This window comes from Dermacentor silvarum, chromosome 1 (genome assembly GCF_013339745.2).
Source record: "Dermacentor silvarum isolate Dsil-2018 chromosome 1, BIME_Dsil_1.4, whole genome shotgun sequence".
Taxonomy (NCBI): Eukaryota; Metazoa; Arthropoda; class Arachnida; order Ixodida; family Ixodidae; genus Dermacentor; species Dermacentor silvarum.
In genome coordinates this window covers 170,461,149-170,485,765 of record NC_051154.1, presented here as the reverse complement: position 1 = coordinate 170,485,765, position 24,617 = coordinate 170,461,149, and the positions used below count along the sequence as shown (strand labels likewise).

The 24,617-nt window shown below is 47.0% G+C and overlaps 1 protein-coding gene across 1 annotated transcript in view; it reads right to left on the bottom strand.

Annotated features, from left to right (window-relative positions):
- LOC125939648 (solute carrier family 22 member 6-B-like) overlaps positions 1-24,617 on the bottom strand; it is a 52,275-nt gene that overhangs the window by 3,873 nt on the left and 23,785 nt on the right. Inside the window, exons 5-9 of the mRNA XM_049673202.1 lie at positions 24,282-24,450; positions 17,192-17,336; positions 6,514-6,611; positions 3,924-4,138; positions 2,723-2,904 (exon numbers count right to left, since the gene is read on the bottom strand). Coding sequence (XP_049529159.1) covers positions 2,723-2,904; positions 3,924-4,138; positions 6,514-6,611; positions 17,192-17,336; positions 24,282-24,450 — 809 coding nt within the window. The remainder of the gene's footprint in view (positions 1-2,722; positions 2,905-3,923; positions 4,139-6,513; positions 6,612-17,191; positions 17,337-24,281; positions 24,451-24,617) is intronic.

The following is a 24,617-nucleotide window of genomic DNA, read 5'->3' as shown; positions in this document are numbered from 1 at the left end:
TTTTGCTTGTCGCATCGGAATTGCTGACAGTGCTGCCTGTGATACTTGCGGCAGCGAGGGAACAGTTCAACGTATCCTGTGTCATTGTCCCCGCTACAGCTCCGAGAGACAGTCGCTCGTAACGCAGTTGGCACGCCTCGACGACCGGCCGCTTTCTAAACAGACGATTTTAGAATGCCGGCTGATACGGTCTTCACAAGAAGGCGACGAGGGCGCTACTGAAGTTCCTCCGGTCAAGCGACCTGTTTGAACGACTCTCTCTCTCTGTGTGTATGTGCGCGTGTGCGCTCGCGTGCGTGCGTGCGTGTTCTCCCTCTCTAAGTGTGTGCATTTTCTTTATCTTTCTGTCTCCCCTTACCCCTTCCCCAGTGTAGGGTAGCAAACTGGATATCTACCTTCCGGTTAACCTCCCTGCCTTTCGCATCTCATTTATCTCTCTCTACGTGATGAACGGAGGTGCAAACGTGAACTGCTTGCACGGTGCCCAGCCACCTGGACAGCACAAAGCTCAACCAAACACACAGCTAATATAGCAGTAACCAAGTTTTTTCTACTTTGCTGGTGGCTCAAATTTTCGGCAGGAGCGTAATTTTGAACACGTTGTCCTTTTATATGTTTAAAATGTTTTACGCTTGGTTACAGGAATATTAGCTCCGTATTTAGCTGGTTATATAAGCTCTGCGCCACCAGATGGCTGAACCATGCATGCCGATCAGGCCGCTCACGTACATCTACGAAGCTCCTTCATCACAGTGGTATGGAGGGTCAGGGGCTTTAGTTTACGCCTCTGCCTATCCGTCAAAACACCCAGCTCGCCTGTGGTTACCGGAATACCGGACACGCTCGGCGCTGCGACAGAACGCTCGCAACGCACGCTGCTTGATCGCTCTCGCTGGGGATCGACGGCCGGGAGGCTAGCGGAGAGGTTGGAGAGCCTTCGCGCGCTGGCTCCAAGCCAACCGGAAGTAGACGATACGTCACAACATGACAGAGCCAGCGAAGGCGGAGCTTAACCCCGATCACTCGGCGAACGAGTTGAGGAGGAAATGCATGGCTAGGGAGGAGGGTAACTTGTAATCGTCCGTAGCTCTCTTAATATTGCTGCATGACAGAACTTCGGACTATTTGTTTTTGATTGTATTTCTTCCTTTAACATGAGGATCAAGAAGCCCATATTATAGTATGTTTTAATATCTTTAAAAAAGTCTACGCAAGAGAGCCTTAAACTACTTTTATACCAGGCGTTTTTTCCGACTGTACAGAAGTTTACAAAATTGCCTGTGGCATTTAGCACAATTATAATCGTTGAACGGGATTGCTCGAAAAGGCGGACATAACTTGCACAATAAATCGAAATGCATAATATACTAATTAACAAACATTCAGGTTTAAAAATTTCTGCAAGTCACATAATGGAATTTAAAAATTGCTATCGGTAAGTTGGCAAGGCATATCCTGTTGAAACGAATTCTAAAAATGGCACCGATTTCTAGACATGAGCCGTCAAACTTGCGGTAAAAATGCACTGTTCCACTTTTTTGAACAAAAGCCGTTTTATGCATTGACGCACAAAAATGACTGGATCCCCAATGTATTTCGTCGCAAACTTCGGGAATTACTATCTTGAAACGGGTGTCATTCTGAGAATTCGTTCGAAGTAGATACGCCTTTCGAACTCACCAGCTACAATTCGTAAATTGCAATATGTGTAGTTAAGAGATTAGTTTAGAACTTAATAAAATATTCATTGGTTGGTCAATTTCGATTTATCATGCAAGTAATGTCCGCCTCTTCAAATAATTCAACGTAAGGACTAGAGCTGTGCTATCTGCGACAGGCAGTATTTAAAAAGTAAGTGTATAGTCTGAAAAATCACCCGGTAGAATTGTCCCTAAAGCGTACTGTCTGCTGAAGTATGTGCACCTGGAAATTTCCAACCGGCTTTTAAAAAACCTGAATTTTAAGAAAAACGCCATTTCGGTCTGATCAAACGTGGGTAAGAATCAGGTGGTCCGTGAAAAAATGCCGCGAAAAGTGTATCGGAAGGATATAACTCAGCACACAAATTTTAATAGAAGAACTTAAGGTTGAATTTGAAGTTGAGCCCCGCTGTTTTAACATTTCGGTTCACAATTCGACTTCACCTCATAGCATCTCGGCGAGAAATACAAACCAGGCTGACGCTCACGCTGTTAAAATTCGCTTCGCAAAACCAAAAGAGGCAGTTGTGCAACACATGGTTTACGTTTCTTGTTTCCAACATGGATTGTGAATGCTCTTGCATAAGGACCACCAATATGAAAACATGAGCGTAGAGCGAAAATAGGCAACCTGGCTTGCCCCTTCCACGACCGTAAAGATACTCATTCTTGCGAATGGCCTATGCGCGTATTAATCGCGGTCTTTCTCAAGCAGACGCGACAGCAGTACAGCGTAACGTATTTAAGATAAACTCGTAAACATTATAGGAAAATAAGTTGTTGGGCGAGTTAGTACACGTTCAAGAATACAAAAAGACGAGCAGGAGGTGAAAAAAAAATTTTTTTTGAAGGCACACACAAATAGTGAGCCATCTTCCTGTCGCTTTCCCCTTCTTCGTACTATCTCCTGCTCATCTTATTGTATTCATAATCAAGATAGCCAAATTTTACGCTGCCACTGTAGTGTATAGCAAAATGTTTTCACTCCAAACACATGGAACAACTCCGTGCACTGAACTCACGGGGTGATTGATGTGCGGCTGGATGGCGGCTCCGACTCCGAACACGGTCTGGGCGAACCCAATCGCCAATGCACGAACACCAGTGGGAAACATCTCGCTTAAGTAGATTATGTTGATGTTGATCACATTTCCGATGCACAGCCGACCCACAAGCATCATCAGCCTTTCGGCCAAGGCGTAATCTGGACGAGAGAGAAGGCGGTAAGCGTTGGCCATCATAGTAAAGCTGCTGTCGTGCAGACGACAAATGCAAAAATGAAAGGTTAACCAAGGTAATCTTAATAGTACATACTCTATCTCCATTTGTTGGTAACGCAGCCAAGGTTACGGGCCTTGCCAAGGCATCCGGGACTGTGCGCTAAATTGTAGCTCCGGTTATAAGCCATTCTACTGCATGTTTGCCGTACGCACATTTACGCGGAGTATAGTCTCATGACCTTAACGTAAACAAGATCTTATGTGTTTACGGCGTCACGATATCGAGTACCTCATGCAACGTCAAATTCCTTATTACTTTAATATACTTAGCACGTTTTGATGCCCCGGAAAGCATAATTTGTGGATGGTATTACGAATAACAGTGTTACAACGAAATAGCAGTTAAAGTCATGCTCTAAGTTACACCTTTCGAGGACGATTGAAGTTGTGCTTGTTTTCCCGCACTCGGTCACACTCCTACGTGCAGTGTCGGGTTCTAAGTGTTTTTCTCCATCCCATCACCTTTCCCTACGCCATAACCTTCATGGCACCGGCGTACATCATGAGAAAACGTTTCCTCGCCGATTCCTCCTCAACATTGGCGCGCCGGTAAGGTTGCCTGATGCTTTTAACGTAGCCGGCGTCCCACTTTTGAGGAGAAACCACTGAGGAAACGCTGTCTCATGACGGGCGCCAGTGCCATGACGGGGATAGGGCGTCTGATGGTTGTGGGAATCGGGCCTTACTTCTGTCAAGGGAGCGCGACTGGCAAGAATTGGACGTTGTTCGTGTGCTACACATTTGGTTACGCTGCTGTCGCGGCTGGTCACGTGGTATTTTATCGTATTTCGCGGGCTTTCTTTCAAGCACGGAAATAACTTATGTGAAAGATTCAGACAGCTGGATCGCATGTTTTTTCAGGATTGTCTACGACGTTTTCATTGACACATTTGCTTTGAATATCGTATCGAAACGCAAGCTAAAGCGTGAAGCAAGGGCACACCTTTTGGCAAACAGGCGTGGAGTAGATACGCGACCATGGTGAAAATCAAAAAGCAGATGGTCGAACTCTTGCGTGGGAGGTACAGTAGAATCAGATGGCTGGCGATTCCGCTCACTGCTTCGATGGCACCGCCCACGAGGAAATTCATGTATGGGTCCACTGGCAGCAGCCCCGTATCCAGTGCCAGTTGGTACCGCACGAGAGCTGTGCAGAACCTGTGAGAAGCACCGATGGCGCATTTGCAATGCGGACTACAAGGGGGACATGTGCGTCATGCAGCCACCAATTCTAATTAACTTGCGAAGGTGCCGACAACCCTCTCATCCTACCCACTCCTCTGGGTGGGTTCATGTCTTGTTCCACGTGTGGAAAATAAGCGCACAACGGATACGCGGGCACTGACGACACTCTCGGGCTACTAATGCATACTAGTAATTAGGCAGAACACGATCCCAGTGTAATTTAACAGTAATTTAGCAGTGAGGGGGGGGGGATAGTTTCTCGACTTAATTCCTGAAGGACAGCCTACCCGCGTTATGTTTGTCACTGTCAAGGGCTTAGTTTACAGAATCCCGAAGGAACAAGCCGTTGTGGGCGTTGAAGAGCTGATTCACTTACTTGGCATAGTAAAGTTTTGCCAAGATACTAACGAACATGATCTCATGTCGAAAAACTCGATATAGTCCCGTTCAGTGCACTGTTGACATTCGCAAGTTCAAGACATGCTTGTGTTACCAGGACATTAAAGTGTAGCAGTGAACCGCAAAGACATTTAAACTAGACAGTATGATTCGTTAGCTTTTAATGCATACAAAAATGAAATTGAGTGTTATAGATTGTTGGCAGCTTTCAGATAAGAATAAAATTGACAGCAGCGTGCGAGCTGCCCTGCAATGAAATTTGCGATGGGGCATACCTGTCCCTTATGTGCGTTAAGAGTGCTAAATGTAGATCATCATCATCATTATCAGCCTATATTTATGTCCACTGCAGGACGAAGGCCTCTCCCTGTGATCTCCAATTACCCTTGTCTTTGCCATTGCATCTTTATTGCCTTGTGCAATCAGGTAAAAAAAGCGCATTGCGCAGTAATGCAAGTAAGTCATTTTCAGATGAGTTGTAAGGTTTGGTGCATCAATTCAATTTTGCAGAATTTGCGCGGACGGGCCACTCCCCCTGCGTTGAGCTAAACGCATAACGCCGTGCGCACTCTTAGGCCTCTCCCTGCGATCTCCAATTACCCGTTTTTGCCATTGCCATTGTATCTTTATTGCCTTGTGCAATCACGTAAAAAGAACTTGTTGCGTAGTAATGCAAATAAGTCGTTTTCAGATAGATGAGTTGTAAGCTTTGGTGCATCAATTTCATTTTGCAGAAGTTGCGTAGACGGGCCACTCTGCTTGCATTCAGCTAAAAGCATAATGCCGTGCGCAGTCTTAGAGCAACATAAATTGTGCAAGTTTTGCTTTGTGACTAAACCAACAGCAAAATTAACCACTTCGCCTTTGCGTTGGTCTTAAAGGAGAAACTGAATTTCAAAAGAAAAAATCGCGCTGCAAGGTCACAAGTTCCTACAAGGTTATAAGCACAGCTACTTATGTTGAAAATGCATAAACTAATTCATGATCTATGGCGCGGGCTTGTCTTTTGCGATGAAGCACGACCCTCGTAAAATGTAGACGCGTGAAGACACGTAAAAAGTAGACAGTTTCTGATAGAAAGGATAACCGATTTTATGAGCGTCCAAACCGAGAGTAGCTTGCCGGGAAAGGAGTCTTCACGAATTCAATTGTATTTCCAGCAGTCACGAGGACATTATTTCAAGATAAGATCAAGGCATTAGAAACTAGGACTGACTGTGTTCCACTCAGCAATCAACTTTATTTGGCATTAGATAACTCCTACGCCAAGTGACACCTCTAGTAGATCGACCATAGCTTTCCAGCTTTGAAAATTGTGAATTGAGTACTTCCATTGCTACATTTGCAAGATCACCGTTTTTCCAAGAACACCGAAATGAGCAGGTAAAATAATCTTGTGCGCTATAAATTGTTACTCGGGTCCCACCGAGTTACTTTTTATTGCCCACTGCAAACTATATCTCTTCCTCTAAACCCGTTTGCTCTCTCTAATCGGTACTGCCCTCTTGTCTCAGCGTTTCACACTTTCCGTTCCACCGCTCGTTGCAAATTTCTTATCCTCAATGTTGCAGCCCCATAGGCTAGTCGTGATAGAATGCACCGATTTCACACTTTTCAAGGATATCTAAGATACCGCGCATAACTTGATTGCGCCTACCATATGCGTCCGTCTATACCATACGACATGTACAGGGCCGACGCCGAAGGAGTAGTGATGTAAATGTAGGACACCGAGCGACGCCGATACGAAACGGCGTCATGCCAGATCTGACGGCGACTTAAAGGAGTACGGCTGACACGAAAACGTTGTGCTGGTACCCCTTTAAGAGACCAACTAAAGAAATTACTGGCTCACCCACACCTACGTCAAAGTGATTAAGAGGTATAGCGTAAATGCCTAATGGAATTCTGCACGGGTGAGAAAAAATAGATGAGTGCGGCATACTTACTGAAAAATAACGTTGGTCAGCGTAAATGTGACCATCGTTTTTGAATTGCACATGGCCAGGATTCCCGCGCAGGCTGTCGCTTTCCGATTCGCATGTTTCTGCAAAGCAAATGCACACAAGACGCTGAATGAGTACCGAAATGTTCTAGCGGTCCCTGAATCCACCACTTCGGCGATGCCATGTGTTCACATATTTCAAATATTTTAAATAATGTTTTGAACAAACAATGTACATTTTTCGTGCAATGGTTGGGCTAACAACGTTTACTAACATTAGAAAAAAAATAGTAAAAGTTAATAGACGCCAGGTTTCAACTCCAAAATGTAGCCGTCATTAACGCAACTGCATTATTATGTCTCGTAGCGCGCATCCGCATAAACGCTGCTTTCATAGCCATGAAATGTTAGTGTTACTGTATGAATAAGCGAAGAACGAAAACTGAGGACACCATTTCCCCGGTTATTAAAAAAAAAGACATTTTTATTTGGAGCTGTACAGAAATGCGAAAGAGGACATGCAGTGACAGAAAAAAAAACGGCACAACGCTATTTAAAAGTTCTATGCTGGCAAGGAAACGCTGTGAAAACAAAAAGGAATTGCACAATAACAACCATGTAACGTGTGTAAACTCCAGAATTGGGCCAACAGCGCAACTAATGCAAGAGACTACAAAATAAATCAACAAATGAAGTAGGTGCTACGATAAAAATCATAGGAATTGTTTCAGAGAAAAATTTAAAAATTACATTATGGGGTTTTACGTGCCAAAACCAGTTCTGATTATGAGGCACGCCGTATTGGGGGACTCCGGAAATTTAGACCACCTGGGGTTCTTTAACGTGCACATAAATTTAAGTACACGGGTGATTTCGCATTTCGGAGCCATCGAAATGCAGCCGCCGTGGCCGGGATTTGATCCCGCGACCTCGTGCTCAGCAGCCCAACACCAATTGTTTCAGAGAATGTAAGAAGAACGTTGGTTATGGTATTCTGTTAGCCTGCGGAAAACTTAAAGTTCGACAAAGCTAAAGGTTAAATAATGACAGAACAGGTAGTTGTAGCCTTACTACCCATTGAAACACATGGTTGCTCGCCAATGTTTGATGAAACGGGGCCAGCGTTCGTGCAAAATTTCCGAACAGTGCTTCATAATAAAGGAGCAGCTTGCGTCGTCACATCACCTTTTACTCTGACAGACATTAAGTATACAGAGCATTAGTTTATCACCCTTTCCTTTTATTCTGTATTTCTGTTGTCTCTTGAAACATTGGCGTGAGCTCAGGTCTTTGTTGATTTCTGTGCAGAGTAGCCAACCGGACGTGCGTCTGGTTAACCTCCCTGTCTTTCCTGTCCTATTTCTCTCTCTGTCTTGTCGATGGCTTTTTTTTTTTTTTTTTGTAATCGCACGGTTTGCATTATGACATTTTAAATACACGCATGCGGTCCGCGTCGCAAAGAAGCTGCATAAATGGCCTTTGAAACTTATCGCCCATAATTATTGTTCGATTCCTTTTATAGTATCATCTTTTCTGCTGGTCTATCGTGTTTTTACGCCTGCTAAATCGTCATTTCCATGCCTCGTGCAACCTTGGCTTTTGAATATTTTAGTTTCCACTGCATTTGATCGCCGGCTCTCCGACCAAATCACATTTTGCTTTTACGCCTGTTTATATTGTGGGAATCCTCAGGTCCCATGACCGCCGCACACGCAGCGAATGTCGCGTCAGGCGCATGCACGCCAGGGAGAGTTGGGAGAAGGGCAACTTTCCTTCCGCGGGCGGCGCACGGGAATCGCAAGCGCTATCAGCGCTACCGGGTGGGTCACGTGAGATCCCGCTGACATCGCCCGGCTCTTTGGTCCCCAGCAAGCGGCGATGGCGGAAGTCTCCGCCGCCGCTCCCGTATTCCCGCAAGTGGTTAGCCAACCGGCGTTCATGCCGCGGCAATGGAATTTTTAAAAATCGCCTGTGGCAGGTATAATTCTTATCGTTGAGCTGGGTTATTCGATGAGGCGGACAATAGTAGCACGAGAAATCGAAACACATAATCAACTAATTAACAAAATTGTCTAATGAACTTTACGACACATATTGCAATTTACGAATTGTAGCCGGTGAGGTTGCAAGACCTCACTTGAAATGAATTTCCAGGATGACACCAGTTTCGAGATATTTCCCAAAGTGTGGGATGAAAAACATTGGCGTTCCTGTTACTTTTGTGCTTCAATGTATAAAACGGCATTTTGGTAAAATAGTAAGTGGATCAAGAGTGCATTTTTACGGCGAGTTTGATGGCGCATATCTCCACACTGGTGTCCTTCTGTAAATTCATTCCAAGTGGATACGCCTGACAAGCTCACCGGCTACAATTCGTAAATTGCAATATGTGTCGTAAAGTAATTAACTAACTTATGTAGTGAATTTGTTAACTAGTAGATTATGCGTTTCGATTTCTCGTGCTACTAATGTCCGCCTCATCGAATAACCCAGCTCAATGATAAGAATTATCCTACTTGCCACAGGCGATTTCTAAAAATTCCGTAAAACCAAAACGAACACCCTGCATATATATAGGCTGATTGGCACTCCAGCCAATCAGTACTTCAGCAGCAGACGAAATGTACATGTCCACTAGGTGGACACTTACAGAATACCCCCCTCCCCCTCCTCCTCCTCCCGTATATTTCTTGTGCAGTCGTCGCCACTATTCGCCACGTTGAACGTAAACCAGCAAGCCCGGCTTAGAACTCTCGGTCACATACATGTGCGCCACGCGGTAGCGCAGAACTGAAAAAAGAAAAAGAAAGAAAACGCTTGATGGGATAGACCCGCAGGATTGCGGATAGTGAAACACAAGTGCGATTCGTAGACCGCGTCATAGTGGTCACATCTGCAAAGTATTACACCGACATACACCGCACGAACCGCTGAAAATTTAAACAGAAGTCCGCGCGCTCTTCCTAGAGAAATCACTCTCCTCAAGACGACGACATCCAAAACATCAACTTAGTGTCACGCGTACCGCTTGCAGTGTACAAATCGCCAGCAATAACGCGAACAAGCTGAGGATTCTAGTCAAACGCAGGCAGGACAACATTACCGCCAGAGATGCGCCACATAGGAAAAAAGCAATAAAAAAAATTCAGTTTCGCCTTTCGGGCGAAACTGAATTTTTTAACATTTTTTTTCATTTTTTTTATCGCAATCAATGGGGCAAATTAGTGGACAGCTATACCAAGCAATGATAGTTTTATCGATCGTATAAACTTGTAAACAAAGGAACACTAACTAAATTAACAAACATGGTGTCATGCGCGCACAAGCAAACGAACGCATCTCACTCGATGACCGCGGAAACTCGCTGCAAAAACGCTGGAGTAAGTCAGCGCTGCAGCACCAGCGAGTGAATTGAGTTTCGTGCCGGCGCTCGCATTAACGCGATCTTAGCCGCGAAAACGCAGGGAGGGAGGACTCTGCCCCCGCCGCAAATGGCTTTCAACATACAGCCGCGCGGGCGGGCGCTTGCGGCGCAGAACGCCGAATTCCAGTGGGCTAACGTAAGCTCGCGAGCAAGTGCACGGAGATTTCCCGCTGCGTCTGTTCTGGACACAGAGATAGCGACGAAATCTGCACTGGTATGTGACGATTTAGCGGTTGCGTCTGCTTGCTCGTTTCCAAGGATACCACAGTGACTTGGCAGCCATTAAAAGACTCATAGCCTTTGTCAACTGCCAGATTGTAAATTTTGCGTGTGTCCGCGCCAAGTCGTTCTTGGGGTCCACGGCGTAGTGCAGAGAGCAAACTCTGGAGGGCGGCCTTGAAATCGCAGAAGATGGACCATTTCTGGGCCGGTTCCTGGTCAATAAATTACATTGCTGCACGCAGAGTTGCAAGTTCGGCAGCCGTCGTCGATGTCAAGTGCGACGTGTGGAATTTTATCACTAAATTTTGCTGGGATAAATACTGCAGCTGCTGAACTGGAGTGCATGACAGACCCATCGGTGTAAACGTGTAAGCGGTCACTGTGGACCTCATGTAGTAGCAATAATGCTGCTTGCTTCAATGCTGCTGACGGCATTTGTGCCTTCTTGACGCCTGGAACTGTAAGGCATATTCGAGGTGAATGCAGAGACCACAGTGGCAACGAAGGCTATGCTGCTGGGACGTAATTCGATGGTAACGATGCTCCGTGAGTAGTCAGGAGACGACTAAAACTCGTATGCGGCCTAGTTGTTGGCAGGCAAGCAAGATTGTGAAAGGGCGTCCTTGCGACATGTCGAATGGGCACTCTTAAAGCGTCGACTGCAATGTACGTTGATATAGGGTGGTCTCGCTATGGTGATTGTGGCCGCTGTGGATGCACACTTAGGAAGGCAGAGGCACGTCCGTAGAACTTGGGTTTGCATACTCTGGAATGTTCGAAGGTTTGTTTTACTGGTGCTTCCCAGCACGGGCAGGCTGTATCTTAGGAAGCCCATAAATAATGCATGGTACAGCTGTAGCATCGATTGCACAGATGCGCCCCAAGCCTTCCGCCGACAAATTTGAATACATGAGCTATTGCAGTCAACCTCTTTCATTTATGAAATATGCGGCGTCCAAGACAAATCATGGTCGATGATGACTCCAAGGAATCGGTGCTTTGTTTCGTAAGTAATTACTTGTCTATTTATGCGTATAACATATGCAGTTATTGTTTTTCGCGCAAATGCGACTAATCGGCACTTTTCGGAGGATAATTCTAGGCCTTTCATATGCAGGTAAGACGATGTTTGTGTGACCGCCTTCTGCAGTCTCGCTCGTATCTGCGGCCGAGTCACGCCGGACGCCCAGATGCAGATATCATCTGCACAGATGCATATATGGACCGTCCTTGGCAGTGATCCAACAGGCCTAGCAGTGCTACGTTGAAGAGCATGGGGCTTAACACTCCGCCTTGTGGCACACCTTTTCTGGTGACATGGTGGGACCTCATTCCATCCTCTAAGTACGAAGAAAGTTCTATCCTCCAAGTAGCTGTGAATCCAGCGCAGTGCACGGCCACCAATGCCCACATCGGTCAAAGCATCGAGGATTGCTGGTGCACTATATTATCATATGCGCCTTTCACATCAAGAAACATCGCCACCGTTAATCGTTTCATGCTCTTTTGGTGTTGAATAGATGTTACTAAATCAAGCACGCTATAGACCGATAACCTATCGTGCCGGAAGCCCGCCATTGCATTCGGATAGACCTCATTATGTTCGAAGTACCATTCAAGGCGCGTCAACACCATCCTTTCTATTAGTTTCCCTACGCAACTGACAAGAGCGATGGGACGGTACGACGCCAAGTCTAATGGAGATTTAGAGCTCTTACGTAAAGGTGACCTTCCGCTGACCTTCCACTCACAAGGAATCACTCCTTCGTGCCAGGATTCGTTGCATCTCTCCAAGAGTACACTGCGGGCTTTGTGGTCAAGGTTTCGAAGTGCCGTGTATGCGACTCCGTCGGGCCCAAACGATGATGACTTCCTACAAGTCGCCAGCGCAGCTTCTAGCTCCTCCATAGAGAACAACAGATCCATGCGAGAGTCCTCGGATGCCGCAACATCACGTGCTAATGATACAGGTCGTGATAGCAAGCCAGCGATTCTTGCACAGAAATCCTCAGCAACGTCGATCTCACGTCGTCCTTGATGCAGGGCAAGAGGCTTAAAAGGGTAGCGCTGTTGCGGAGGCGATTGTAGGCCATGCAGAGTTCTCCATATGTGGGACAGAGGCTTACGAGGATCCAAGGACTCGCAAAAAGATTTCCACGTCTGAGATTGTAGTGTATCGATGCGGCGCTGGATTTTCTTTTGGATCCGCCTCGCCTCCCTCAAATCATGAATACATTTGGTGCGCCTGTATCATCTTTCCACGCGTCGGCGAATCGCTCGAAGCCTTTCCACTTAACCTTCATATTCATTATACTTTGGAGAATTCCTAAGTGAACATAGCCTCTTGAAGTGCACTTCTAATCAGATTCTCCAGAAGTAATGGGTGGCCTTGACATTCGTCTTCCATAAGCGATCTGAACTTTGTCCAGTCTGTTCTACGGAGGGCAGTAGATAGAGACTTGGCCGCTCCCTTGATCTTCAAATAGGTAGGAACGGGATCACTTCCATGGGTTTCTATGTCTGAGAACCACTTTATACTGCTTCGAAGACACCGAGAGACGAAATTCAAGTCCAGACAACTGCTGTAGATCAGTCCCCGTAAATATGTCGGGCTGCCGTCATTGAGACAACAAAGTTCTTGGTACGAGGCAAATGCGACTAGTTTTCTTCCCTTGGAGCCCATCTTCAAATTCCCCCAGAGCGGATAGTGTGCGTTAAAATCTCCACTAAGGATCCAAGTAACAGGTGTTGCAGATAAAAATGCACCCAGTCGTTGCGTGTCAGAACGACTGGTTGGAGAATTATATGCAGCGACGAGAGTGAATGTAAGTTTTTGTTTTTACAATTAAATACAGGTATTGGTCGTCGTCGTGAGGCACAACTGAATGTAGCACGTAAGTGAGTTCACACCGAACATAAACGACGACCTTGCTGAGGACATTACACGACGCGGATAGGAAAGCTTCATAGCCCGATTGTAGTTTGAAGGTTTGGTTTGCCGACGACGATGATGGGAAACTTGTTCGCAAATATGAAAGGTCGAAAATCCGAAATTCTTGATCTGAGGCCTCGAGCATTCCACTGAAAAATGGATGCTTCCTTGACATATTTACGGAACGACAGCGGTGAATATGCCATGGTGCTATTCAAGACTTGCAAGTACTGGATTCATCGTGTGTGCAGTACCTGCAGTGTGCTGCGAGCATTCGGGGTGTTTAGGTTCGTCATTAACGTGCGCATAACATTCATGAGTGACTTCAGCATGGCGATCACTTGCAAGTCCTGGCCTTCTGCGCGTACTGCTGCAGGGCCTGCTGCCGGGCCATTCGTAGTTGGTGGACGATTCGTGTCTCGTGGTTCTGCGAGTTGGCGTGGCTTCGGAAAAGGTGGCCATGCTTCATTTGAGCCATCGATGGCGGGCGTTCTCTGATCTGCGCTAGCGATGCACGACGTCAGCGGTTGACGACCAGGCTTCTCCGGATTGTACACTTCCTTAGAACTACCACAGTGTTTTCTTGACTTGCGGTGCCGGGAACGTCGGCGTCGCACTTTAGTTGCGGCTTCTTTATGCGTCGAATCTGCCTCAAGATCATCTGTTCATTTCCTGGAACGGGCAATCTTTCGAAGTCGCATGATGCGCACCCTTGCAGTTGGAGCACTTGAAGTCCGTCGCACGACAAGTGTCAGAGCTATGCGACTCTGAACGTGAGGATATGCCTAGGTTCTTACACACAGCCTTCACGTGTACAATTCTCTTACAATTGCGGCACTATAGGGGCTTGGACACGAAAGGTCGTACAGTACGACGAAAATGGCCGACCTTCACGTGCGATTGTAGGTTATCCCCTTTGAAGAGAAGCTTCACGCAAGTTGATTTGCCAATACGATGAGCTTGTATTATGGCAATGCTCTCTGTCGTTGTTTTGATCAAAATAGGCAGATAACTGTCACAGACTGAGACGTCGATGTTGTAAACCACTCCTGCAGTGGTTTTCAAGGTCTGAGGATGCACTTTGATGTTATCTAGCTGCTTAACCTTCAACGTATCCAAGGCGCTTCGGTTAGTAACATCGATAGCGAGGACGTTCTTGCGATTATTGATTCTGACGTCTTTTAGCTTGCCTGGAGCGAGATACTCCAGATAAAGAGATGACATGTCTATTGAGTCGCTTGAGATTGTCCGTAGCCTCCTCGGGAACAAAGGTAATTGTATGCTCCGGAACTCTCAGCGTAGGGGTCGCAGTCGACTTACTTGATGCGGAGCATCCGCTGACATTTCGTCTTTTCGCTTTCACGCGTGTGTAGACCTCGGAGCCTTCTTCGTCCGAAGTGGTATCGCTCGAGGGAGAGTACAGCTCAGTGTCATCGCTATCAGCTTCGATCCGAAGGCAGTTCCTCTTCTTTGGAATAGCTCCCGAGACGCTGGCAGGTCTGGACGGTGCTCGATCGATTCCACTTCCATCGCCGAAAAAGGGAGCGGCGTCTCCCAGCAGAAACCGGTTAAAATGTGTAATATTCCAGAGAAACCAAAACCGTGATGTGCAGAACAACCACTTCGTCCTATGGCTACGTAAGTGTTCACGTAACTTCCTCTCTTACTTGGTCTCTTCATATTAGCGATAATAAGCAATGCTAACCCCTCATTAGGTTACCTCTGGCGCAACTTTTCATCAGATCCTGTTTCTTTGAAACTCCTTTACAAAACTTCAATCAGAAGTAAACTTGAATATGCCGCTTCCATCTGGGACCCAAGCACTGATATATTAACCTCTGCCCTCGAACTAGTCCAAAATAACTGTCCCATTTATTCTCAGAAACTACAGTCGTACTGCCAGTATCGCTTCAATAAAAGAGTCTTTACAGCTTGGACCACTAGCCTTTCGCCGCAAATTTTCTCGACTATGTCTCTTCAACAAAATTTACTACAGTCCCGCCCTGCACAGTGGCCTTATTCTTCCTCCATCATACATTTCCCCTCGTTTCGATCATGCACAAACGTTGGGAATAATGTCGTGCTTAACGCAAACATGTTATCAATCATTTGTACCCCGCACCTCGCAGGACTGGAACCACCTTCCGGGATCAGTCACGTCCACTGTTCACTATATACAATTTCATAATGTTTTAAACACAAGTGTATTGCATGTAACTAAGCAAGTATGTAATTTAGCTGGTTCTCGGTCAATTGCTTGAATTTTTCTTGTTTCCCGCTTGTATCTCATCTTTTCAGCTAACATTGTAATAACAGAACAAAGCTTGTATCGTGTGTTTTTTTCCCCGTATGTTCCACTCCATTCTGTAGTGCCCCTCTGGTCCTGAGGGTAATACTTATGAAAAATGTCACAGTTTCGCCCTAAGGGCGAAGCAATGAATGCGATAGCAACACAGCAATGTCATACGAAGTAAGGTGAGCGGCTTTGGTGGCAATATGAATTGTAGTAAACATGAGCTGATTAATTAAGCAGGTGTGCTGCGCCGTAAGTAGACCGACATGAAGAGAGACTCGATGACCACGAGAAGGCGCGTGTAAAAGTGAAGGTGGTGTTGATGAGAAGCGCTTACCGTGGGCAGCGCGTGCGAAGGGACACACCTGTAGTGCTGCACGTGCCGATCTGGGCAGCATTGCATGTGTAGCGTGCGTTGGAAAATGTGGCCAGACTATTACTAACTGAATGAACAAGCGTGGTGTGAGCGCGCACAAACAAACATGAAAAGAACACACTGAATGACTGCAGCCAACGACTGTCAAAACGCTGGCAGCGAGCGCATACGCCGCGCAGCGGGCGAAGGTACGTGCGGTCTATCGCTTCAACGGAAACTGAGCGGCGAATGCACGGCGCATGAAGGTCAGAGCCGTGTGGAGATACGAGACTATGCGGGCGAGCGAGCGACGAGCGCGGTTGTTGGTGGGAACCTCACGGTGACGACGACGGCAGAAATTCGCCTGGAGTGTAAGAACTGCTATCGCAATAAAATAAAAGAAACAGAAGGAAGGCGGGAATTGTGATGTAACTCATGTATGTTTTCGGCACCGCTATGGGAAGAATGATGCTTTTGCCGTCTGGTCAAAGGAAATGGGAGATATACACAGCTGCATGGAGGGTAGCTCGACTCCCCACCATTTCCACACATTTAATTTGCTTCTACACCGGCTATTACCAAACCCTTTTTTAAAATACTACAAGTAGAACGCTCCCTATGCAGTGCTTTACAACTTAGTGTATATATTTTCAATGGAGCCTGGTAAGGTGCCCTTTAAACGGCATGCACCTGTGAATCTCCATGCACCTCAGTAAATGGCTGGGAAACACTTAGTCACAACTATACAAAATACCAAAATGAAGCCAGAGAAAGCATCGGGGGAGTTAATTGCCATGTTATCTTGAAATGCTGGAATAATCAGGTAAAGGAGAATGAAAGTCGACGGAAAGGTATATGTTGCTCTAGGTGGAGACCGCATTTACACCTTTCGCATTACGCGTGCGGTACTTTACCAATTAAATTTCCGCGGCGGCAATCTCCACACCCATTTTTTCGGGTGTTTGTGTATGTGTACAAGAATTAGCTCTGGGTGTCTTAGCCAGCGCCACTCATGGCCAAGGCGGTGAACATGGGACGCCCTCTTAACCGCAGGCGTCACGTAGTACGCGAGTTAGTAACTGTGTGCAACAGCTGCAGCTACTAACTTTTTAATTGCAGTTACTTTTTTTAAGAGAGTATAAAGGCGCTACACGAGCGCACATGCACTTTAGTCATACAATAGTGCATTTTAGCCCGCAACTACCAAACTAGACCAACAACGATACTGTACACAGCTCCTAAAAGTCTCGACGTACAATGCCCGATTTTCAGAACAAGATCAAGATCCTTAATATGACTGAATGGACTAATTGGTACATGTTACCTAAAGTGACGAACAGCATCCGAGGAAGAAAAACCGACGGTAGGACTGGGCGTGTCGTACCATCAGTTTTTTCTTCCTCTGATGCTCTCTAATTCACTTCAAATAAGATTAAGTTCGTAGTGTTCGCCATACCTCCTTGTACTGATTCTTCAGCTTAGCGAGTTCTTCCTCGTCAATAACTTTGCAGTTATTTATCTTAGCGATCTTCCTGATGGCTTCTTCGGCCTCCTTGTACTTTCCGACTGTCAAGAGCCACTTGGGAGACTCCACTATGTACCTGATAAAAGTTTTGGAGAAGGACGGACGAACGATTAATATAGACAACTACAGGCTGTAACAGTGGCATTCCGGTTGACGGGAATAAATCAGGATGTTTATTCTCATTACGAACTATTCAACAGGGTAAACAGAGTTTGCGAATGACACCAACGACGACAAACACGTTTTTCACCCACCATAAAGGGCACGCATGCCACTGACATTGTTAAGGGTTTTTCATTCAAAAGTGAACCTTTCTTTGCCTCTTCATCGCATACCATGAGGCCATGTGAACTTGTGCTTGCGCTTAGGGAGAAAGTGTGAACAATTACATAAAATGAAAATAAAATGCAATTGCACGCATTATGTGTATTTTAACAGCATTTAATCGAAATTCAAGAAAGCTTTCCGTAACGTATATTCCAGCAAGCCCGTTGGATCTGCCGTAATTATTTTTTCATGCACAAGATATCATGCGGAATCAATACTTGCACACTCGTTTTACTTTCCGTAAGCGCGAAGCTTCTTATCGACCAATGAGATCATGATTACCAATGAGATCATGATTGACTTATTGGCGCCACCGCCTACACAAAAGCTAAGTCAAAAGTCGATAGCGTGGTTAATTAAAACGTTTTAACATGTGAACTGCTAATAAAATGATGCCCCCAACAAATGATCCCCATGTAAGTTAATACATATCCCTTCCAGGGGCCAATTGATGCCGTCCATTTGATTTCAGTACATTTTTGCAGCCTTAAAACATTGCGAACCAATGTCTTCGGAACAAGAAGTTTAGATTTCTGGAGTTAAAGGTTACCAAAATTTCACAGACTAACAAATAATAAGATACGCCGTGCTCGCGTATCTAGCCAGGCTTCAAAATCCACATGACGTATAAAATCAACAGTACTGCAGTGAATACGTACTGGCCCATAAGAGGGACATTAGTTCCTACGATAACCAGGGTAACAACTTGCACTTTCTGCTTGAATGCCTAATGTCGTCAGACATCGAGTGCTCTACTTTAACACCCGCCCCACCGTAAAAATAAACATTTGTGAACAGTAGTTTTATACGTTGTCCTGGCGCTATGCATGTTCAATGCTTTGTTTGTTAATTTAATTTTAATTATATAATTATTCAATTAGGTACTATTAATTTTTACATTGCTGGCCGAAGACCACGCAGAGGGGAAATAGTGACAATTACAAGATTAAAGTTCAGGAAATTGGAAGGAGAGCCATATTTAAGCAACACAGAACCAAGAAACACATTCACATTTGATATACCTAGAGAGAGAGAGAGAAAGAGAAAGAAAGACAAGGAGGTTAGCCAGTGTGAATACCGGCTTGCTACCCTGTACTGGGGAAAGGGGCAAAGGGAATAAAAGATGATAGAAGGGAAAAAAAAAACATTGAAGTAAGAAAATTTGCGCAATAACGCGACCCTACGCGCTACAACGTTCAAAGCCGGTCGCACAATTCACAAGCCTTTAAAAACTTCAGCAGAGCCCTTAAGGCCTTGAGTGCCGAAGTCCGTCTACACCAGTGTCCTAAAACTTTTTCTTCTGTGAGGGGGCGATTGTCCAGTTTTTCAAGCGCAGTCGCGAGCACTTTTCTTGCCACATTGTAGCGGGGACAGTCACAGAGTAGGTGCTTGATTGTCTCCTCGCGGCCACAGTTGTCGCAAGCAGGGCTGTCAGCCATTCCAATGCGGAAGGAATAGGCGTTCGTGAATGCGACGCCGAGCCACAGGCGGCACAGAAGTGTTGCTTCCGCTCGTGGTAACCCTGGTGGAAGACGGAGTTGCAGACATGGATCCAATCTGTGGAGGCGTGCGTTGCTGAAGTCACTGGTGTTCCACAGAGTCTGCGTAAGCTCGCGTGCGAGGGAACGAAGTTTTGTGGCTGCGTCTGTTCTCGACAGTGGTATGGATACAATAGGGGCACCATCGTGGGCCGATCGGGCAGCGTCATCCGCACTGTGATTTCCCGAAATTCCGCAGTGACCTGGTATCCACTGGTAGATGATGTTGTGCCCCTTGTCGGTTGCGTGATGGTGAAGTAGTCGGATGTCTGCTACTAATTGTGCGTTAGGTCCGTGGTTGAAAGGGGACAGCAGGCACTTGAGAGCTGCCTTCGAGTCACAAAAGATGGACCATGACTGTGACGATTTGGGGCCAATAAACTCCAGAGCAGCACGGATAGCTGCGAGTTCTGCAGCCGTCGATGATGTAATGTGAGACGTCTTGAATTGGATGGTGACAGATTTTACGGGAATTACCACTGCTCCAGCTGAACTTTTGGAGGAGACAGAACCATCCGTGAAAACGTGGGTGCGTTCTCTGTGCTTTTCATGCATGAATGAAAGCACGGTTTGTTTGAGGGCGAATGACGACATGTCCGTTTTCTTTCTGATACCGGGAATTACAAGAAGGGCTTGGATTGGATGCAGGCACCACATTGGTAGATATGGTCGTGCTGCAGGCGTGAAGTTCGACGGTAAAGTTCCATGGCTGGCGGCAATAATCCTGCTAAACGCTGAACGAGGTCGAGTGGCAGGAAGGGAGGCGAGATGATGCGATGGAAGTCGGGCGAAGTGCCGGATGTGCATCCTTAAAGCATCGACTTGAATGTACGTAGTGATGGGGTGATCATGCGCGATGGCTATTGTTGCTGCCGTGGATGCACACCTGGGAAGGCCAAGACATATTCTCAGAGCTTGAGCTTGCACAGACTGGAGGACCCGGAGGTTGGTCTTACCGGTCCCACTCAGTACAGGTAAGCTATAGCGTAGGAGACCCAGGAAGAGTGCATTATAGAGTTGGAGCATCGCCCTCACAGATGCACCCCATGACTTTCCCGCGAGAAATCTGAGAACATGGGTTACCATGGTCAGCTTCTTTTTTAGGTAGGAGATATGAGGACTCCAGGAGAGGTCTCGATCGATTGTCACTCCTAGAAATCGGTGCGTCTTCTCGTAGATGATTGGCTGTCCATTAATTTTGACAACATACGGTCTCATTGCTTTGCGCGTGAAAGCGACCATGGAGCACTTCTCCGATGACACCTCCAGACCTCGTGCTCGGAGATAACCTGATGTAACTGTGGCCGCTTTTTGGAGTCTGGCGCGCACCTGGGGACGCGTAACTCCTGATGACCAAATGCATATATCGTCCGCATAGATCGACACGTGGACGGATTGCGGAAGGGAATGAACTAGGTCGATGAGCGCTAGATTAAATAGTGGGGCTCAAGACTCCACCTTGCGGTACGCCACGGTAGGTGTTGTGCTGCGATGTCATACCATCCTCTGTTTGCACAAAGAATGACCTGTCCTTCAAATAGCTGATAATCCATCGAAAAACAAGGCCACCCAGGCCAACATCGCCCATAGCGTCCAGGATGGCTCGATGAGTTACGTTGTCATAAGCGCCTTTAACGTCCAGGAACATCGCCGCTGACAGTCTCTTTAGGGTTTTTTCGTGCTGAACCGACGAGATAAGATCTATGACGTTGTCTATAGAAGAACGTCCGCGTCGGAAACCTGCCATAGCGTCAGGGTATATCTCGTATCGCTCTAAGTACCACTCCAGACGTGTAAGCACCATCCTCTCCATCACCTTTCCTAGACAACTGGCCAGAGCAATGGGACGATACGACGCCACGTCTAGAGGTGATTTGCCTGGTTTGAGCAGAGGCACAAGGCGGCTGGACTTCCATACAGCAGGAACCACTCCTTCACGCCACGAATTATTGTACACGTCCAGAAGAGCTTGCCGAGCTGTTTGACCGAGGTTGGCAAGAGCTGCGTACGTCACCCCGTCAGGTCCAGGCGATGAGGAACGTCTGCACGCTGCCAATGCCGCTTGCAACTCCTCGGTCGAAAACAGATTGTCCATACGAGAATCCCTCGAGATGGGAACGTCATAGGAATCATGCGCGGTGAACGAGGACGGTTGGCCGGCAACCTTCAAACAGAAGTCCTCCGCTACGTCGATCTCTCGGCGACCTTGGTAGAGAGCCAGGCATTTGAAGGGGTGGCGCTGTTGCGGCGATGTTCGAAGACCGCGCACCGTCCTCCATATATATGACAGGGGTTTATGAGGGTCAAGAGAATCACAGAAACTCTTCCACCTTAGAGACTGCAGTAAGTTGATCCGACGCTGGATCTTCTTCTGTATGCGTCTCGACTCCCTTAAGTCGTAGATGGACTTGGTGCGCCGGTAGCGTCGTTCAGCGCGACGGCGAATTGCTCGGAGGCGTTCCAATTCCGCTTCGAATTCACAAAATTTTGGTGTAGGCCTAAAAACGCTTGTGGCCTTTTGAGCAGCGTCATTAATTAGCTCCTCGATGTTTCCAGGCACACAGTTCTGAGAATTTTCACACATCTGCTCCATGAGGAGCGTGTACTTCGGCCAGTCGATGCGTTGAACTGTGGTGCAGTGTGACTTGCCGATGCCTTCGACCTTAACATATGTTGGAACATGGTCACTACCATGCGTTTCGTTGTCCGGGAACCATTTCACACTGCTACTGAGGGATCTTGAAACAAAAGTTAAGTCCAGGCAGCTGCTGTAAGTCAATCCCCGCAGAAAAGTGGGACTTCCATCATTTAGGCAGCAGAGTGCATGGTTCGACGCGAAGGCTAGTACATGTCGTCCTCGGCAATCCATCTTTAAACTTCCCCATAGCGGATGATGCGCATTGAAATCGCCGGTAATAATCCACGGTCCAGGTGTCGATTTTAAAATTGCACTTAGTCTTGCGTTGTTAAATCGGCTCGTAGGTGAAATGTAGGCACCTACGAGCGTGAGTGTGACGTTCTTGCATTTTACGGTCAAGCATACGTACTGGTTGTCGTCATCAGGTGCCACTGGGTGTAACACATAAGTGAAATCACATCTGATGTAAACGATGACTTTGCTGCGGTCGCTACAGGTGCCAGACATGAAAGCTTCATATCCTGATAAACGTATCGCGCTATCAATGTTTGGCTCACAAATAACGATGATTGGAAATTTGTTCTTAAAAACAAAGGCACGAAAGTCCGAAATGCGGGACTTAAGGCCACGGGCATTCCACTGGAAGATAAACGCTTCCTTGACTTGTTTAAGGAACGAGTGCAGAGGAGCAGCCATGGTGCTTCTCAAGACTGGCCAGTACCGGATTCAGCGCATCCAGTATCTGAAGCGCACCTCGAGCCGCCGGAGTGTGTATGGACGTCAGGAGAACACGGAACGTGTTCATAAGGGCCCTTATCATGGTGACAACTTGTTTGTCGTCTTCGTGGCTGCTGTCCGAAGGTGAAGTATGATTCGGCGAGCGTGCGTCATGTAGCTTCTCCGCTGGTTGGTCTAGCCTCGGCAACGGAGGCCACTCTTCGCGTGAGGCAATGACATTGGAGACTTTCTGCGTAGGATCCTCGCTGCTAGTATGCATCCTTAGCTGTAGTGCATCCTTAGTGCTGTAGTGCATCCTTAGCAATAGCAGTGGGTTTCCTCGAAGATCTCCGGCGATGTGAACGCCGGCGTCGCACCTTAGCGGCAGCCTCCCTGTGCGACGAACCATCCCTGACCATTTGCCTCAAGACTTTCATCTCCTTTTTCACATGTGGACAATTCTTGGAAGATGCGTCGTGAGAGCCTTGGCAATTGGCGCACTTTTGGTTTTCTGCACGACAGGCGTCGGAGCTGTGTGACCCAGAGCATCGTGAGCACACGGCTGTCTTTGTGCAAACTGCACTAACGTGTCCTATCCTTTGACACTTCCGGCACTGAAGCGGCTTTGGCACAAAAGGCCGTACTACTTGTCGAAAGTGACCGACCTTGACGTGTGATGGTAGGCTGTCTCCTTTGAAAGTTAGCTTCACGCAGTTCGATTTCCCTAGGCGACGTGCTTGCAATATGGCAATTCCCTCTGTCGCCGGCTTGATGAGTATAGGCAGGTCGGCATCGCTTATGGAATTGTCTACATCATACACAACACCGGTCGTAGAGGTAGGTTCATCTTGTTTGAAGCAGCGTACGTTGATGTTATCCAGCACATTGACGTTGCTCAAAACATCTAGCGCGCTGCGGTCTGCAACATCTATAGCGAGAATGTTCTTACGGGCGTTGATTCTGACATCTTTGATCTGACCCGGAGCAAGGGCCTCGAGCGCCACAGATGTAGCTTGACGGTTGAGCCGGTTTATGTTGTCGCTAGCAGCCACAGGCACAAATAAAATAGTGTGCTCCGATGACTTTCGCGTCGGTATCACAGTAGCCTTACTTGCGGAAGGAGATGTCCTGATGAGTCTTCTCTTTGCTTTGCGCTTTGCTACGGGCACGAAGTCACTGTCATCCGAGGTCTCATCACTGGTCGGTGAGTAGATCACAGTGTCCTCACTGTCAGTGTCACTCGTGTGACTAGACCGCTTTCTCGGCGCGGCCCCTGCTGAAGTCGAAGGGCCCGGCACCCCTCCAGGTGACTGCACATCCATCGCCGTAGTTATGGGAGCGGCGTCTCCCACAAAGTAGCTTGGAATTCGCAGAGACAGAAAAGCAGCGTTCCATACAACAAACACTTCGTCGTCGTCCAGATATGCGTAATCTTGATATACCTAAATCAACCACAAATTAATAGAGGTGAACAAGCGTACATTGAATCGCGCAATTATATGTTACTACACAGAACATACTTGCAAAAATTAAAAGTAATTTGCTGACATAGTTCGTGGTGATGGTCCTGAGTGTGTCCTGAGTTTTACGCAATTAGACTTTTCTGAAATAAAAAAAAAGCTTGAGAGTAAAGTAAGCGATTTGACTTTAGCCTGTAGGTTTTTAATCGAAAACAAACGAGCTGCGTTTGAAACTATTTTACGCTCAAAAGCAGCTTGATCCCCGTGAAGCAAACTAAATGAGCACCCGTGGCGGCCCAGGTGAGCGGACGGCTCATCCCAAGGGATCATCGGCGGCTCACCTCCAGAGCAGCAGTGGCAGTGCATACATGGTGGCGAAGACAGCGAGCTGGACCCGCCATCCTGGTACAACGGCAGCCAGGCCAGCCAGCACGGCGATGCCCACTCCCCAGAAGATGCCATATGCTACCATCGATCGTCCCCGGTAGCTTGGACCAATGCTTTCCACATCTGTGACGGAGAGGGCGCGAAATCAAGAACATGGTCGCATGATCCCGACGCAAGAAATAAGCCAGCCTTTCCTTTTAATGCCAATAGCATTCCTGTCATTATCAGACCAGTTTTCTTTCCGTCCACCAAACCAAACATATGGGTCAATTCCGAAGATAGTGCAGCCT